The sequence below is a fragment of the Leuresthes tenuis genome, unplaced genomic scaffold, assembly GCF_036924035.1.
Source record: "Leuresthes tenuis unplaced genomic scaffold, fLeuTen1.0.hap1 SCAF_13, whole genome shotgun sequence".
NCBI classification, from domain to species: domain Eukaryota; kingdom Metazoa; phylum Chordata; class Actinopteri; order Atheriniformes; family Atherinopsidae; genus Leuresthes; species Leuresthes tenuis.
Window position 1 is genome coordinate 3,621,142 of NW_027325367.1, and position 19,627 is coordinate 3,640,768.

Consider the following 19,627-nt stretch of genomic DNA (forward strand, 5'->3'; position numbering starts at 1 on the left):
TAAAGAGACAGAAAAGCATGCAGACTTCCTCAGGCTAATAAAACAAATGCAAGGGCAGACTTTAAAATTGTTAAACAAAAGAGGACAAAGCAGGCCAGAGAAACATCTTTGAGTGAACAATCCTTTTCTTTCGGCCACTCTTGTCTTCTATTGACAGAAGTATTGCACAGTGCTTGTTGCCATATCAACCCACAGTGTAGTATTGTAGTTTTCACCGTTTCAGCCCATTGTCTTCTTCTTGGATCTAATCCCTGTAGCGAAGCTGCTGTTGGGCTTATAGACAGCCAGAGTGCAGACAGAGGGAGGTTCCCCTGTTCACTGAGATAATAGCAGTGCACTGAAGTGAAGTGGTTTATCCACACACACGAACACACACGCAGCCTCTCAAGCTCTGCATGTGGCAATTATCTCTCCTCTCAGCAGCTTGTGGCACCCCCCCATCTCCTATCCTCTCCTCCACCTCTCATCCTCTCATTTTCCTAATCTCTTCTTGACTTTCCTCCCTCCACCTTTTCTCTTCCATCTCCCTCCTCTCATCTTTTCCCTCGCCGACTCTCTGCTGTTCCTCCTTCAGCACAGATAGTGACAAAGCCCTCCTCCGATACGCAGTAAAACCTGGACAATCTGCCTCCGTTCCAAAAGTACAAAAACATCAAACACTGCTTCAACAGGAAAAGGCTCTCCACACATCTCTGATACCCCTTCCCACCCAAAACATTTTTTCTCTAAAGTAGGACGCATATACAAAGCCACATATTGTCAAAAAGGGAAAATTCTGTGGGCTAAATATCCTAGTGCCTCCTCAAACACGGCTTACATTTCAATGCTTTATTTCTGTGACTCCGAAGGCACACTTTGAAGCATGACTGAGCGACAAACTTCTGTTCGTTGAAGCTGAGGTTGAGTTGCCGTCATCAGTCTTATCCAAAAAGCTTAGATTTTATCAATCAGGGTGTATGTGAGGCACTTAAGTGCTTCATACCATCTTTTGATGGGGTGTTCTCAAAGTTTAAAAAGTGCTTAGATTTTGCATACAATGCCTGAAACTGCCTGAAGCTGTAATTATAGGGCTTTCTTAATAAATAGCTGTCTGATCTAATAGCTTGCTCGATGATGAAAAAGAACAGAGCTAAATTCTTCTGCCTCGAGCGAAACAGCTATATCCATCCAATATAACCAGGCATTAGTTGGGTTTTCATTGCTGTTTTGACATATTTTTTTCAAATTAGAAGATGTGAATTAGAGGGAAATTATGTGAAAACCTACACTAATGCAGAAAAATGTTCATCTAATCACCTGAGGGTTGTTTTTGCCTGTTTCGAATAACACATGATGCCCATTGGGGTCAATGGCAACACTTTTGTAAGTGGTTTAAGATAAAAGAGACGTGATCAGGAGGTGTTTCCTGTCTGAGCTGACATGCAACCCACATGACTGTCTCACATCTTACGAGATATGAAGTAATATCCAAGATATTACTGGAGACTAAACTATTTCCTGAAGAAGATGCCAGTCCATCTTCTTTATGTGGACATCCACCACAGTTTGTTTCCAGTGGAGCAGCTACTTCTTCTACTGAACGACCACATGCAACACACTGGTTTATTTACTTAAAACCAGTTAACGGAGTCTGATTCCCTTTACCTTTTTGACGCTTTTCCAAGGATTGCTTCCAATTTGCTTCACTAGTAAATGGAAACCTGATCACTGCCTTTTTGCCATATTTTTTGCCATTTTTGTGTCGTTCGGTGCAGTGTAGCTTCAATTCAAAGAGATAAAAGAAGCTTTGGTAGTTTCATTTTCAGAACGATCATTGATTGACATTGATGTTGGTCCATGCTGTGCGTTTGAGAGTTCGTGGAGCAGTAGGCAGTAAAAGGATGGTCATATGTTGTAATTTAAACAATGAACAGCTCATATGCCAACTCTCATGTCAAGCTCAGGGGTTTTGAATTGGATGAGCTGATGGACTGAATTCCTAAAAGACTAATCTTCTAATATATCTTACATTTTGAATAATTATTTATTAAAATGGAAATGATTTATCATACAATCATAAAGACTATGGAGGTTATACAGGAAACCAAGTTTATTCAGGATAAACATAGTTTAGGTTCTTTAAATCACAACATCTGATTTTATGTGATGAGAATATATGGTATAAGTTGTTTATCATTATATCAAAGTGCAGGGAAACCTTGAAAATGTCTGAAAAGTCCTTGAATTTGACTTGGATTAACCCTGATTTATGTACCATAAGATCCACCAACATATCTGAAATAGTCTCAGTTTCGATGTTACTGTTTCCTCCAGAAAATACTCGATGTGATAAATATGCCCAGAAACTCAAAATGAGTTGAAATCATGCATGTGAAAACCATCCAGAGCAGCCACTGAGTCACCGGTTGCAAGTTTTGTCAGAAATTCAGAATTCTTCCAGGCTTTAGAGAGGCCAACCTGACATCTTCAGGGGAAAAGTCTTTCCTCTCTAATCTTTAGGTTGTTGTTGCCCAGCTGAGAAAATAACAGACCAAGAGCATCTTCTCTGAACCTGCTGCGTTTTCTCTGCTGGTGCTTTCTGTCAGAGTGGTATTCTGGAAGTTTGAATCTTTATTTCCAGCTTTTAAGGCTAAATGCTCATGCACTTGTGCACCACTTTACTCAGGGATCACCTGTCAAGCAAACAGCACATCATCACAACACATCTTACAGCACATTTATTGCACACAAGCTCTTAAAAAGCTAACGTTTGTTGTATTTATTCATGTGAAACAGAATTTTTTGGCATTGGTTGGGAATAAACATTTGATTTTAACATGTCAACATGTAATTATAATGTTTTTATGACTTATCGACCCTTCAACAGTTGTTTTTCGCCCGTTTTTGCTCTTTTGTTGCATTTCTGCTACAACCACGGTTAACCAAACGCTTCCTCTGAAGAATCCAGCTAAAGTGTCTGAAGCACCTCTGCCACTCTGAAGTGGAAACAAAGGTGTTTCTAAGATTACAGAACTTCAGTCGAGATGTGCTTTTCTTTTTTTAATCCTAACAGAGCATCGGGTGCTATCATTTTCCCTGCCGAGAGCTCCTGAGATCCACAGTAACTGACTTTAAAGATAATCACATAAAAGCAAACCCCCCAATCTACACACACACACACACAATCACTGCTCCATATGAGATAAATGAGCACTATCAGCACCCTGCCTCCCTCCGAAAAGAGGATTGTGTAAGTGTATCCCTGACTTCCCCCTCCTACACATCTTTCCCACTTTTCTCGCGTACACACACACACACACACACACATTCTCGGTGCCTTATGTCAGCTCAACAGTGAATCTTTCCTCCGTTAGCACAGCAGATGATGCGGACCATCAACACAATGCGCGCTGACGCAGATTAGTGAGCACATATGGACATGTAAAACCGTTCACACTTACGCACAAACACAGTGTCAGAGGCAGCAGACTTAGTTCGACATCACGAGATGCATCATCTCAGGGGGACATGGGCACACAGTGATGGTTCCTACGCGAGTTGTGATGCTGGAGCCTGTTGTGCAGCAGCAACCATCCTAAATCTAAGTCAATAAAACCCACATGAAGCCTTCTATATGAGGGTTGGGTCACCATGAGCTGGCCAGAAACCTTTAATCACAACAAACCTGTTTGTGTGAATGCATTTAAGTGGCTGGTCCAACTTTTTTTCTCTTTTCTATAGCCTTGCAACTAAATCAAATAGGTTTAAAAACACACAAATTAGCAGACTGGATAAACTCGTTACGAAGATATAAAATACACAATGTCACACGTCATTTAACCGAGCCAGTCAAGTCATCTTTAAATATCAATAATTTGGAAGAAAATAAAGAGTCGCATTGAATGCTGATGTGTGACTAAGACCAATTTAGACTGAACGGTGTACAGTAAATAACACTGAATTCTAAGTTACACCATTAAGAAAAGAGTAAAAATACACATGGGAAATCCTGCATCCTGGCTTTCACATGGATGTTACTCTGACTCTCTTCCAACAGTACTCTACAGCAGCAGCTTCTCCCAGCAGAGGCATTGGGCCTCTCAAAAACTGCCGAGGAAGAGCAGAAAGAACACAAACTCTCCATATATCTGACGGGATCTGAAGGTATCTGAGGGAAGCAAGAAGAAAGGATCAGAAGTAGTCAAAGTAGTGCTGAAGGCTGTCTCCAAAAGGTATGCAGTGCTTCATGGAAGAATAACCTGGATTTGATTTGCCAGTTTGAGTGCAACAGCACATTCTATAACATTTGTTTGCATTCACCTGGAAGCATTAGGAAGACACTGAATTAACTTGAAGGTGCATCAACACCGCCGAGGTATTCCAGGATGGAAATGTAGAGGTCCAACACTACTGATTCCTTTGATAAGCAACATGGGTACAATGAAACTTAGTTTGCTCCAAAAGCATGTTCATATTCCAAGTAAATCAGTTTGCAATGCAGAGCTAAAACATGCACACATGGTGCTGCTGGACTGTTTGGTTTCCTGTGGATATTGGTGCAGCTCAGAGTTTGAAATGTCTCAAACTCTGCATCAGAGTTTGCATCCTGAGTGTTTCTTTGTACCACACGTTGTTTGACTCGTGACCCTGCTTCCTCTTGTTGGTGTCACTGTAAAGAGATCCATGATTCATGCCATTTCATCACAAACACATCAGCTTATACAGAGACGCAGATTCAACTCAGTTACAGCAAATCCATCAAACACAAAGCCAACGAACCTCTGTGTGCAGCCGCAGCCTTAAATCCACACTTAGCACTTACACAATCCAGTATATGTGTTGTGAAATTGTTGAATTTGTTAGGCCTTGTGCATCCCCTGTGATCTGGCATCTCCCCCAGAGGAGGCAGAGACCCAAGCTTGCCATCTACTGATCTAAACTACTGTAACTACCAACAGCAGGAGGGAAATATGCCTCATGTGAACATTTCCACACTGGAGAAAATGTTATTCTCCAACGTTTCCTTAAACAAGCCACGAAATCCTCCGAATAAAGGAGGCAAAATTTACACAAAGCACTTCCAAACGTGGGACTTGAATTTGACACGTATCTAATGTTTTTCCCTCATTGGTTACTTTAACATGACTTTACTAAAAAAGCTTCGTCGAGCTGAGTTTAGGCAATCACTTTAAAATGCATTCATTGTACGACAACAGCGCCTGGTGATGGAGAAACAACAGAAAGCAAACACGCAAGTCACGATACAAAACATATAAGACAGATTAGAGTTGTATTTATTGTTGAAATTAGAATGGAAACAGAAGATCGGCAAAAGTGTTTGCATGAACGGAGCCGACTACCTATGAATGCTTCTGCAGAGAAGAATTTTATCTCTTAAAATGTAAGTAAGCGGATGCCGTCAAAGTAACAAGCTCTTTATCTTCCTGCTGAGCGTCTTTCCAACAGACGGAGCACGGCGCTCCGCTAAGAGGATTTCTATTTTGATTTAATTTCTTAGCGGACTGACGGTTGGTAAATTGCTGGTTTCTGTATGGAAACATGTTTGGTTCCATAATCTAAATTTGTTTTAGAACAGAATAATTATGAACTGCTGTGTGTGTGTGTGTGTGTCTTCACATACCTGCAACACAGAGCTGATTTGCAGGGTTGTGTGTTTTCTGATTTGTTTATTTATGCCTGCGGGCTGCTGGAGTTTGTTTCGTGTGTGTACTGATAAGCACTTTTGTTGCGCAGTAGACTCTTGACAGATTCATACATCAAACTGTAGAGTTTGTGTGTAATAACATCCACCCAGAGGTCCGCTTGAACATGGCAGACTGCTGCGTTACTGAGGCTGTGCAGATTAGGTTCACCTCGCAGGAAATGTACGTTCTGCTTGTCTTGACAATTCACACATTACACTTTTTTTTGGACACACTGTATGTTTTCTGTGTGTCGTGTGTTTTTATCTTTTGTGTATATGGACTGTGTTGAAAAAGAAAAAGAAAGTACACCCTCTGTGGTCCATATATCACAGAAAAAAATCACCTGGTTCTTTTCAGGTCTTTAAAATGATGAACATCAGCACATGACATATTACACCGCATCATTATTTATTTATTTTAAAACTAACTACACTAATACATCCAACAGCTCTCTTAAGGTCCCACCACAGCATTTCAGTCAGGCTGAGGTCTGGACTCTGACAGGACCATTGCAGCACCTTGATTCTTTTCTTTTTCACACATTCTGCTGTAGATCTGCTGCTGTGTTTGGGATCTTTGTCCTGTTGATGAGCCAGTTTCAGCCCAGCTTTAGCTGTGGGACAGATGGCCTCACATTTGACTCTAGAATACTTTGGTATCCAGAGGAGTTCATGGTGGACTCAATGACTGCAAGGTGCCCAGGTCCTGTGGCTGCAGAACCAGCCCAGATCATCAGCCCTCCACCACCGTGCTTGACAGCTGGTATGAGGTGTTTGTGCTGATATGCTGTGTTTGGTTTCCTCCAAACGTGCTGCTGTGCGTTATGACCAAACATCTCCACTTTGCTCTGGTCTGTCCAAAGGACATTGTTCCAGAAGTCTTGTGCTTTGTTCAGATGCAGCTTTGCAAACCTAAGCTGTGCTGCCATGTTCTTTTTAGAGAGAAGAGGCTTTCTCCTGCAGCCCTTCCAAACAAGCCATCCTTGTTCAGTCTTTTTCTAACTGTGCTGTCATGACCTTTAACCTTTAACATGCTAACTGAGGCCTGTAGAGTCTGAGATGTAGCTCTGGGCTTTTTCACCTTGGGGTGAACTTGCTGGGACGTCCACTCCTGGGAAGATTGACAGCTGTCCTGAATGTTTTCCACTTGTGAATAATCTTTCTCTCTGTAGGATGATGGACTCCAGATAGTCTGGAAATGGCCTTATAACCCTTCCCAGACTGATGGGCAGCAACAGTTGCTTCTCTAAGATCATTGCTGGTGTCTTTCCTCCTTGGCATTGTGTTAACACACACCTGAATGCTGCAGAGCAGCAAACTGACAAAGCTTCTGCTTTTATAGAGCTGCTCACACTGACTGATGGTCATTTAATTAGCAGCACCTGGTTACTTACCCTCTTAATCCCTGTGGAAGCAGTAAGGGTGAACTTAGTTTCTCTCACACTGCTTTTACATTTTGGGCTAATTTTTGTTAAATAAATAATGACACAGCGTAAGATGGCATGTTTTGTTGTTTATCTGAGATTGTATTTACCTAATTTAAAAACCTGGGAAATACCAGATGATATTTTATTATGTCCTGATATGTAAAACTATGTTATCAGGTGACTACGTTTGCAAAGTGTATGTATTTTGCATTTCTTTCAGGGTGTGCGTACTTGTAGTGTCGCGTGTCTCTCAGGGCTCGGTTGCTGGGGATGCGTTCACTCTCTCTCTGGTTGAAGGCGTAGAGCGTGTACGGGTCATCACCGGGCTTCCAGCGCCGAGCGTTCAGGTAGCTCCGTTCATCAAAACCCTCCAGCATGTCCTCCCACTCTGCATCTGAGATCTGCAAAACCAGTCAGCCAATTAGAACAAGACCCTGAAGATATTCAGCTTAAGTCAGACATCATATTCAAGAAGCTACAACAGAAGGACTTTGATATTTGTTTCGTTGTTGTTTCTGTGTCTTTACCGCTTCATATCAATACCGGCACGGTTATAGGCTTTCCTTTTTACATCATTATGCACCCATGTGAAGTTAAGGGTGAAATGGCTCAGATGAATCAGAAAGTCAGTCAGTAAACATCCCAATAAATCACATTAATGTGTCATCGAATAAGGAACCAAAATAACATTTGGATCATTTAAAAGTGTAAAAAACAACTTTAATATGTGAGGAATATTTAGTTGATGCCGACTTCTTTGTACCATCAGAGTGGAAAAGTGGATGTGAGATTTAGTCATAAATGTCACATTCTGAGTGTCAGAAAGTCTGCTGTCCACAGCGAGACGCCTTTTTTAAAAGCATCTGGAGAGCTTTTAGAGGTTATTTCACTTAAGAAAGGCTTGAAGGGAAGTGGTTTTTACTTCTTGCTCTTTGGTATTTAACAAAATGGATGGTGAACTTCAGGTTTTTTTTTATCCCGTTTGCTTCCTCAGTGTTTTGTGACTAACTACAGCACTTTGTCTCTCAGCAGCTTTTGTTGTGCTTTACCAGAGGCTGTTCGTGCAGTAGTACAGTTATTTAGTGCCTTATAGTCCCAGTTGTTGAATTTCTGACCATAGACATCTAAGTTGTTTATGTATGTATATGTAAAACTGAAGAGTGGCTGAACATTTTTCCTCCTGCATTTACAGACACTTGCAAATCCTTATCAGAACCACAGTGAATAATAACTCAAACTGGGTCACAGGGAGCACCTACATGTTGCTGCACTGCTACACTGTGAGGGGCCTGTAAAGAGGTTGCTTAAGTTTTTAAGTTGATATGGAAATGGTTATTCAGTGAGTCATCAAACATTGGACTGCTTAGAAAATACACTTCAACCTTGTGTTGTGTGCAACAAAATCAGCGTGAATCCAAACTACACAAAATACATCACATTAAGAGTTTCACTGAAAATCATCTCGATAAAGAAGATGTCTTAGAAGCAGTGCTACCGGTGAGAATTTCTGTTAACTTCCAGTCTCCTTTATGAGCACAGTTCAAGTCATTAGGACTGGCCAACAAACCATTCAAACATATAGGCTCCGAACTCAAGGGATGAACCAGTGTTGTGTCGACACATAACAGACAAGGAACTCATTTTAAATTGTATCTCCAGGCACTTTGTTACCAGCAGCCTGTCACAAAGATACATCATTTCTGCCAATTTCTTTAGTTGCATCCATGAAAATCGCTAAAGATAACAGTTTTACAGATAGGAAATAGCGTTTTTGCACCAAAAAGGTGTTTCACAAAGTGTTACTAACTGAAAGCTTGGCATATATCTCAGCATGGTGTGCGATGTTTCCTTTTTAGGCTTCCCTGAAAAATGACAAATGTCACAAGAAGTGGACTGAAAATCAGTGGCAACAGGTCTTATGGAGGGATGAATCCTCCCCAGAGCCCGGACCTCAACATTATTGAAGCAGTGTGGGATCATCTGACAGAGAACGGAACAAAAGGCAGCCAACATCCAAAGAAGAGCTTTGGGATGTCCTTCAAGAAGCCTGGAGAACTATTCCTGAAGGCTCCTTTAAGAAATGACAGAAATTATTACACAAAGAAATGAGGGATGCCTGACAGTAAAATTAGGTCTTATATTTAAATTTTTCCTTGCTGTATTGCCACATTTTACAAGAGTCTGGTACTGAGACACAGACAAGAATCTGGCAGGATTTCTGAGTCGTTGTAAAGATGTGTGGTTTGTGCAAAATGTGACCAAATAGAAAATATGGGGTGAAAGAATTAAGTAAGAATCGGACGTCAGTGAGAGAGAATGGAATACAGATGTTGACTCATGGTTCTGGTATGTTTTCATGTAGTTTTCATGGATCAAGTTTTGCTCTTAAAACAACAGTCACAGTATTTCTGCTTATGCATCAACCAATACAAGTTCAACCGAATGGAGAACCACACCAGCTCCTAAATGAACTAAAAGAAGCAACAGGCTTCAGCTCATTTCAGGTATGTATGAAAATCACAAGCAGACAGTGAAAGAAACAGCTTGAGATACAGTAGGCCATTCATATTGCCTTTATTTTTTTGTCACTTATCAGTAAGTGGTAATGAACATGCATTCAATTCTGACATCTCGGGCCGGCTGCGCTGCATTTATGACTTTTGTGCTAGAAAAATTTACCGAAAGACATAATACACACCACTGGAAGTCATAAAGGATATGAAGAATATGGTCATTTCTTGTATTATATTGTTTAATTTCTCCCTTCAGCTGACAGAGTAACCTTGAATGGATAATTAGATTCTCAGATGAGCTTGAATTGCTGCTTGGAAGGCTTTAGATCCACCTTAAAACCTGCAGCATGCTAAGCTTAGGAAAACAGACACCAATAATAAAAAACATGTGCAATTAGTTGTTAATCGGCTAAAGCTTGCTAAAGCAGCAATATGGCCCTTTTAAAATGATAATTAGAAGCTAAGTGTTAGCCACACTAGAAGTCAGTCCTGCTGTTTTGCAGATGTACCACAAAGAAGCCGTTTCCAAAAGAAACGTCTGAATAAGATATGAAATGTTAAAGGAACAAATCTGTTCAGCTCCCAACAGCTGGTGGTGAAAACAGGAGGAGACAATGACTTAAAAAAAAGCTCGAGCTGCCCTTTTCTGTCTGTGCTGAGTGTGTGCGTAGTTTAAAAGAGAGTATGTATCATTTATTAGATGTACAGAAGCCCGTTTGCATGCAGAAGACAGAGAGTGTGTGAGTCTGCAGGCGTAATTGTGTTCCTGTACATCAGTGACGTGTGTGTGTGTGTGTGTGCACGGTATCATTTTGAGAGGCTGCGGAGTGTGTTTTACATGATGGAGAGGAAGTGTGCGTTTCAGTGTGTATTTGTGTAATGCATAAGAGAGTGAAGGATATAAAAAAACAACATTCTCTCTCTTGCTCGTCGCATCATAAACACTACACAGGAGCTTCAGTAAACCCCCGGAGGCCATATTTCTCCCCAACAATCATACACACACTGGCGTTTGGAGGAGATGAATGGAAACACACTCACTGTCCGACACATCCAGGGTCACAGTGTCGATGGTGTGTGTTTACGGTGAGGCAGCTGTTTGGATGGAGGGATAAAGAAAATTACTTGCACTCATCTTCTTCTACTCTAGTCCTGCTCCTCCTCTTCTTCTCCTCTCATTATTTAGGCATACAACTTGCTGATGCGACACATTGTCTAAATGGGGCCATTAGAGGGATGGGAGGCAGAGTCTGTGTGTTAATGTGTTAGCCTGTGTTGGTAGGTCTTACTCTGGTGGCTGTAACAACAAAGCATGAAGAACAAGAGGAAAAGAGGGCAGGACAGCGGGACGCATGGAAAGACATGGACACGGGTGAAGAGAAAGTCTAATGAGAGAGTGGAAGATGAGAGAGAGAAAAGGTGAAATGTGGGAGGATGAAAAGATAAAGAAGTACAGGGGAGGAAATAGAGGAAAGAGAGTACAGAGAAGCAGGGAAACCGAAGAGGACGCAGCTGACAACAATGGCATGTTCGCAATCCGAGCCACATTTTTCAATTCCGACTCAGAACAATTCCAGTATGATGGTTCGCAATAACAACTACAAGTGTCTTGCATCTGATTCTCATTATGTGAACGCGACTGCACACTGAAGTGGTGCTCTGTGCATCGGATACCTTTTTCCATCCATCATCTGCATCAACAACAACAGAAAATATCATATTTGTGAGACCACTGAGGAGATCAAACGGAAACACACAGTTTTGAGCTGGAACCTCAAGCTCAAGAACACTGCAAACATCTGTCCAGTTGCAAATGAACGTATTCAGAACAAGAAAGATGGCGAGCTTTTGCTCTTTTAGCAGATGGAAGAGGATGAGGAAGAGGAATGGAGTGCTGAGAGAGAAAAATAAAAAGTGTAAACCGGGCAGGAAGGAGGAAGGAAAATAAGAGTTACCAAAAAGCAGCGAGCAATTAAAGATACGGATGGACAGGAAATATAAAAGAAAGCTAACACAGATAGATGCCCCACACCTTAAACCCACTTCTTCTTTGATTAAGAATGGAAGTTGGAGATGAAGCACGAGTAATAAGAGAAGAGAGAGGACGACTACAGCCAGATCAGAAGACAACAGACACAGAGGCTCGACAGAAAGTAAAAAGAAAAGATAGAAGGAGGAAAATAAGCTACAGAAGAGAGGTAGAAGTAAGAGTCAGAGGACCGAGAATAAATTAAACTGAAGACAGATGAGGATTAGATGAGACAAATGGACAGGAAAAGACGGATGGAAATGACAGGCATGGAAAATGAAAGGAAGCAAAGAAAATCTGAAGGGTGGAGACTTTACATCGAGACAAAAAGGTGTTATATAAGAGGAGGAGGAAAATAAAAAGGGCAAAAAGATCACGTAAGCGAAGAGGAGCTAAAAAGAACAAGTTTCTCTGTTTCACACACACCCGCGGCCTCCTCGCCTCTATGATTCGTTGGCGTCTTGTCCTTGTCGGAGCTCAGGAGAATCTGCATTCAAGGTCCTGTGGATTCCATCCTATTTACAACACACACACAGGGCTTGTCTTCCTAATGCACCGTGGCATCCTCTCAATGCCTCTCATGGCTGCTTACATGAACACAGACATTCAATTAACAAACCTGAGGCATGAACCACTGGACAAATGGTGTGGGGCTGCGCGTGTGTGTGTGCATGTGTGTGCGTGTTGAGCCACAAAGGAAACCTATTAATTCATCCAGGCGAGACAGACCGATACATTTAGAATCGTAATGAGAACGCTGAAGCCTTCACATTCACACCCCAGGTGTCACGGTCACTGCATATATTCTGACAGCTCAGTGGAGAAAGACAGCAGACACGAAGCCAGGCAGAGACAGAAGGAGGATACAAAGTCCATCACCAGCTTCATGTAAGCGGTACTGTTGTACAACATGCCAAACTTGTTGTGTTCCACAGTCCACCTCATCTTGTGACACACATGTTGTTTGTTATCTTATGTCGACGCTTGACCTGCTGCCCGAACATGAAGTAATCTCCAGAGGACATTAACAGCAGAAAATTGATGTTGCAGGTGTCTGCATTTGTGTCGGGTCCAGCGAAACGCACACCTTGAGCCACTTTACAGCAGGCATGAGGGGAAGTCAAGATATCAGCTTCAGACACTGCATCCGTGGCTCCAGTACTTGTCCAGCTTTATCTACAGTGCTGGACTTAACAGATTAAAGTTAAAAAGGAACATTCTAGAAGGGCTTTACAGCACAAACATGAAGCTAGCCCGTTCACTTTTGCTTTGACACTTCACTACAATTTTCTCGTGTTGATGTGCGTTCGTGACCTCGAGCTCACTTAATTCCTTCTACAGTGACTTCTCTTACTTGCAGGTAATTATGTAAGTTCAATTAAGTGTACACTTACGTATGTAAATATAGATGGATTGTTTGTTTGGTTGCTGTAAATAGCAGAGCATTTATGTAGGCTGCATTGGAATAGGGATCCCACAGGATGAGACAGATCTCATGGGAGCACATGGCAACAGTCTGTAGTCGTGGCCTAAAATTTGCTGCTTTTCTATGATGACAATGAGCACATACGTCAGAATGACATGACGAGCGTCCCTCTTTGCCATGACGATAAACCTAATCCCAAAAAATCCATTTCCACTGCATTTCAGCCCTGCCACAAAAGGACCAGCCCACATCATTTCAGTGATGCTCTTGTTGAACAGGTGAGTGTTGACAAGGACCAGGCTGGAGATCACTCTGTCCTCTTTAGACCATGGTTACCTGCAAGGAAACACGTGCACTCATCACTGCTTTGCATAAAAAGCGCTTCACAGGTGAAGTAATTAGCAGCTAGTAAGATTCCAACCAAAGCAACTATTTAATGGATCATCAAGAACTTCGAGGAGAGAGGTTCAGTTGTTGTGAAGAAGACTTTAGGGAACCCCAGAAAGAGCCTGGACCGCCTCCTAAAAGTGATTCTGCTGCTGGATCGAGGCACCACCCGTGCAGAGCTTGCTCAGGAATGACAGGTGAGAGTGCATCAGCACCCACAGTGGAGCAGGGTTTTCACGACCGTTATGAGTGCCTGAACGTTTTCTCACAGCAACGAGACCATTTGAACCAAAGAATAAACTGCTGCGTTGCATTTTGCTGCTGTTATCAATGTACAATACTTGTTATACTTGGATGTCTGAATATGTGAATGACTGTCAGCATCAGCGGGCTCAGTGTTAATACGGTCAGCGTGGTGATGCATCAGCAGCTCGTATCAGAGCTGAAGAATTAAAGAGGAAAGAGAGACATCAGCCTCTGCGTGCAGGACTGCTACTAATGAGAACATTGCTGTAGGAAATCATGCTTGTGTTAGTGAGTTAAAATGAAAGAGAACCCAAGACTATCCAGCCCATCAAGGTAAAGGAAACAGAATACAGTGTGACAACAGCGTAGTTTCAGTAAAACAGATGTTACAAATCAAGCTTTCCGGTGACTCTTTGTACGGTTTATTCTAATTTCCAGCTACTCCTGTTTCTGATCATCCACATCCCACAAACCTTGCTAACCTTCTGTTTCTTCACTTTAAATTGTGCACCAGCCAGATGATGAATTACCTTGTATAGCCAAGACATAAATCATGTGTGTGTCTTTATTATTTCCCCTGTTCAGTTGCACTACATGCACATAAACACACACATTAATTCCTCTATTATATTGTGATGCATGGCTTTTGTAGTGACTGTAATAAAACATCAAAACAAGTGATATTTCCATTAATTTATTTGTATTTGCTTAAAGGCAAATTAAACTCAGACAGATGGAGGTCATCAGTGGCATTATCACAGAGGTAAGAGGAATATCATCCTTCATGTCCTCTAAACTCAAAATGATCTGAGTCAGGTTATAAATGTGGGACTGAGGTAGAAAGTTTGGGTTTATCCAAGCTTCTGTGCTCTGCATGCATTTATAGGACTGCTATTTTTACAGAGTTATAGAAATAAATATACTGATTTCAACTTATTTCCCTTGACCAAAACTAATGAAATGGAATAGAAAATACATGGTGGAGATGCTAATGATATTTTAAGGCTTTGGTTATGCCCAACAGACTAAAAAAAATCTACTTCAGAAATGAAGCACATGCATGAATATGGATTTTCAGCAGCAGATTAAGCATTAAGGAGAGCAGTGAAATGTCTAATTCAAACACTTCTGAGAGATACAGGATAAAGAAAGCAACAAAACAAAGCAGAAATGGGTGAGATTAGTCACACGCCAAGCAGGTCAGACGCCTCAAAAACAACCCGTGTCTGGAACAACTCAGCCCAACACACACTTAGCTTTTTCTTATCCTGAGAGCTGAACTTTGCAGATTAGTTTTCATGCTGTAACGAAGTTTTTCAACCTACAGGTTCTAAACGATCTTGTTATCCCAGGAAACTGCAGAGAGCAGTGCAACATTGTGACTGGATCTTTAGATCAGCTTCAGAGCGACTCGTGGGTGCCGTCGCACTTTGTAGTCTGGCTCTCTGAGGAGAAGCACAGCAGCACAGACAGTGAGTGGAAACGATGGATCAGCTCTTTGCGTTCTGCTTTAATCAGAGTGGAGGAGGCGGAACAGAGTTTCAATGAAGAGATAAAGCTCAACAGCTCAAATAACAGACTTCAAACGTTGCTGTTTTGAGATAACAAGATTATTAAACCTTATTATTGAGAGGTAGAAGCCTGGCAATCAGTGATAATCATAATTTATGAAAATGCATAAAACTATCACAGTACAAGTAAAAGTTAAGGAATCCAAGGCTAGGTTCTGAAAATAGAAATTCATACTCTTCAAACTTTCATGCCTCAGAGAAATAAAATACTTTTTTCACGTTTTTATGTTCTTCTAAATGAACTGTAATGATGTTATATAACAGTACGCAACGAAAACTGAGCACACCCCTGATAAATATCGCCACAGTATGAAAGGATAAAGTTTTACAAGCCAAGCTCTGCATTCTATCTCCAGAAATCTGAACCTAAACACAGTTCAGATGCTTGATACCCGACTAATGGAGTAGATCCATGTGTGTACATAAGTCTACTCACACTGTGACCATGCAGAGATATATTCAATTCAACGATACTTTGCTTGTAGGTCTTTATATTTACGACTGATCTGCTCCTCTTTGGTATGGATATGATACTGGATATGATGTAATACAGAGCAAGTTCAACACAGTCAGGCTTCATTGTGTTAGCTGGCTCGACCTAAACCTTCCATCAGAACTAACACTGCGATGGTGGTGCTGATCCTTCTCTGCTTTTAGTTTGTTTGGTCAGGGCTCGACCAAAAACTGCTCGGTTGGACAGTTAATGCTGTCATAAAGTGTGCTTACTGTCACACAATGTGATGGTACAAACAAGGAAAACAGTGATGAGAAATGACTTAAAACAGGCTAAAGTTTGGGATCATTTCAAACTAAAGAAAAGTGAAAATACTTTGCACTTTGTTCACTGTAAAGTTAGCTTCCCACAGTAGGACAATGTCAATGATTTTGCACAGTAGCATTAAGCATTCAGTCTCATTTATGTTCACATGTCGTGTACAGAGCAGAACCAGCACACAGTAATGCCTCATGTTAGCCTTTTAATGTTAATCAGAATGACCTGTTTGAGAAGGACACCAGTAAATAATGTGCATTGTTTGTGGCTAGAACTGAGCAGCATAGCCTCGTCTTAAATTTCTATTGGTGTCTGTTTCACAAGAGATATAAAAGTCAAACAGAACCATCTAAACTGATTAAGGCTGCAACTAACACCATCACTAGTCATCGATTATTGAAACGATTAATCTAAAACTGAAAAAGGATACATTCAAGCCATATTTCATCTTGACTGTTAACATTAACTGAAAATGCTAAGAAGAGTGCGGCTGTAATGCACCAACAGTCAAATCAATACCAAAAAGTGAAAAAGAATGCAGCCTGGTTGTAACTTTGGACTGAAGTTGAATAATACCATTTTAATGTTGCACTTTAATGTTAAAATCCAAGACAACTCTGCTATTTTTATAGCTAGCAGACAATTAAATACGTCGGCGACTAATTATGTTATCGATTTTTGTCGACACCATAGACTAATCGTTGGACCCTTAAAACTGATACAATATAACGTATAACGCTGCTTATCAGATGAAGCTGTATTTGTAAAAGCGGTGACTGCTGGTTAGCACTTGTCTTTTCTGGTGTTTTTTTTTTAAAAAAAATCAAAGTAACAGAAAATACATGTAGAAATAAAATATGAATATATAGGTAATATAAAACAGGCTTCATCAGGAGTTCAGTTGTGTTCAAATATAGTCGATGAGAGCAGAGGCAGGACAGAAGCAGACAGATGTTACCTGCTGACACTGCTTGACAATAGCTAGCATGAAAATGTTTTTTTAGCACTGTTATTGACATGATTTATAGAAAATATTCATAAATACAGTTTTTTTAAATAGCTGTGTGCAGTTTAACTATTAAACAGGCTGCATTTTCTGAAAAGGAAACCAATGAATGATGTGAATTCTTCTAATCTAATGATCTGATTAATTGATTGAATAATTGATGGAATACTTAATTACCAAAATAATGTATTACTGAAGTCCTAACCACATTACCTCCAGCTGTACTGGTCGACCAGGCTGGCCTGACCAGCTGTTCTCTGAGGCTACTTACACACCTGAACACACCGTTGCTCATCTGAAAATAAAAATCAAAGCCCTGGTATCATCACATGTGGAAAAAAAGCATTTTTTCTATCTTTTTGTCATCTTCTTACTCCTCTGTGGCTTTACCTTCTCCCTCATCTGCCCTCTTTCATTTTTCCTTTCCTCTTCTGTAGTCTCCCCATCACTTCTTCTCCTCTTATTCTAGATTGCCCTAGTCCTGCTTATTTATTGTCTTCTCTCCCTTGTCTTAATTTATTTTTACCACCTTTTTTTCCTCCCTCCTGTGTGAAGTGGTTGCTGTTTGTTTGAAGTCAGGGCTTATTGAGCTCTGGTGTGAAGAAAGCACCATCAATACTACACACACACATCGAGACAAACACTTTCTCATCCGCTTTCTCTCAACATCGTCTTCCCCACAACAACAAGGGAGAATACAAGCGCACACACACTGTTCACTCATCAATTAAGGGTGCGTATAGATCTCTCCCCGCAGCAGCAGTGCTTGTTTGGTTTCTACATTGTTTTCTGTTCCAGCTCATACATCTCTGTCCATGACCCCGGCACACACACAAAGAAACACAGCCACACACACATAGCAGCATACTGTTGACATTTTCGCATGCAGGATGTCATTTCTGATTATCATTTTGAAAGTATACAACTTTATCTGACTTTTAACTGCAGGGATGAAGTGCCGGGGTTGGTTTTCAAGCCCCGAAAAGCTCCTTCTCCCAATAAATCTAAGCTCATAGCTGAAGGTGGGCTTTCGGGGTATCAGTGGATGTTTGTCACCCCTATATTCTGCACTTATTCCATGCATGAAGATTAAATGCTCGATTAAAGCATTAATTTACAAAACAGTCAATTTGATTTGTATTAAAGTATAGTCTAAACATATTGAAACATGCCAAACTGAGCTAAACATAGGATGGATACTTTAATCTGAAGTAATAGTTCAGAACTTTATGCAGAAATTGCTTAGTTTACCCCATCCTGCACTTGAGAGTTATGTCCTATTGTGCAGGTACGTCCTAGTTGGTAGTTGGATGAACCGTTTGCGGTGCCATCAAGTGGAACCTCAACGTGACGAGACAATAGAGAATCCTTTCTTCACTTCTGGTTCTCCACGTCAGTTTATTATAATAAAAATTAGTTGTTTTTACCACCATATACACACACACACATATATATATATATACTAGCCATATTACTGCCATACAAGGCATGTGTAGAAGATGAGGGAGACTTGTCAGAGGGAGACATAAGAAGAAGAAAACAAAGGAATCAGTGGTTGAGTATGCTGCTGTGACAACTTTGAGGTATTTATTTGAAAAATAAAGGATTGTGAATATTTTGTGATGCAAGAACAGGCAACGGCATGGAAATCAACCTCGTCAAAGAAGCGAAAACACGGAGAGGCGAAGCAATATGTGGACAGGCAAAGGAATAAAACAAGAACAGAAACTGATGTTGATTTTTTTCCATCGTTAATGAAGACCAAAGGTCTCTGGAGTGATGCTGGAGCTGCTCGTTTCTCCCAAATCAGGTAGTTTAGCCTACAGGTATAGATGCAGTTTGTGAACTGCATTTTCAAAATGATCACAACAATAAATTGAATTGGTTCTGACCGCACAACATGGCCGTTTCACAAATCCCACGCCTGTAGAAGCCCAGAGCTTGAAAGTTTTCTTTTTTCAAATATAATTTTCTCAAGATCACAAGTTAATCATCTCATTATCTCAAGATATCAAAGTTAATTTTGTAATGATGAGGGGTTAATTATGTCATTATCTTGAGATGACTATTCTTTTTTCTGTGATAATGGATACATGCATGTGGGTATCACAAGATAAGGTTTGTCGCCACAAACAGTGGGACTGCCTAAATTCCTGTTACAGATCCTCCCAAACTGAATTTAAATAAGTTCGTTGTGATCTCAAGGAAACAAAAGGCCAACTTCTTGGGAAGAAAAGGAGATATAAATTGACTTATAAACATGTGAAAATCAAGCTTTGTTATCTCAAAATAACACAACGATCAACTCGTAATCTCAAGATGACTTCATCAAAATAAATAACTGCAGGCAAGGCCGCTCTGCTTCCTCACATGTCACCTTGTAAAGATGTTCACATAAAAACACGACAATGCTGAATCGATGGTGACTTCCAGAAAAACCCCTTTTCAACCTGCACCACGGTTTCAGCTCTCTTCACTCTTCTATTCCCCTTACACTCATGATCCTAAATGCATGCTTAGTGTTTAAAAACACATGTTTTAACACTCATGGGTTGTGGTTTCTGTCT

At 40.8% G+C, this 19,627-nt stretch overlaps 1 protein-coding gene across 1 annotated transcript in view; it reads right to left on the reverse strand.

Annotated features, from left to right (window-relative positions):
• The window catches only part of galnt14 (UDP-N-acetyl-alpha-D-galactosamine:polypeptide N-acetylgalactosaminyltransferase 14 (GalNAc-T14)), a 167,650-nt gene that overhangs the window by 130,679 nt on the left and 17,344 nt on the right, over positions 1 to 19,627 (reverse strand). Inside the window, exon 2 of the mRNA XM_072362493.1 lies at positions 7,342 to 7,511. Within this exon, the coding sequence (XP_072218594.1) occupies positions 7,342 to 7,511 (170 nt within the window). The remainder of the gene's footprint in view (positions 1 to 7,341; positions 7,512 to 19,627) is intronic.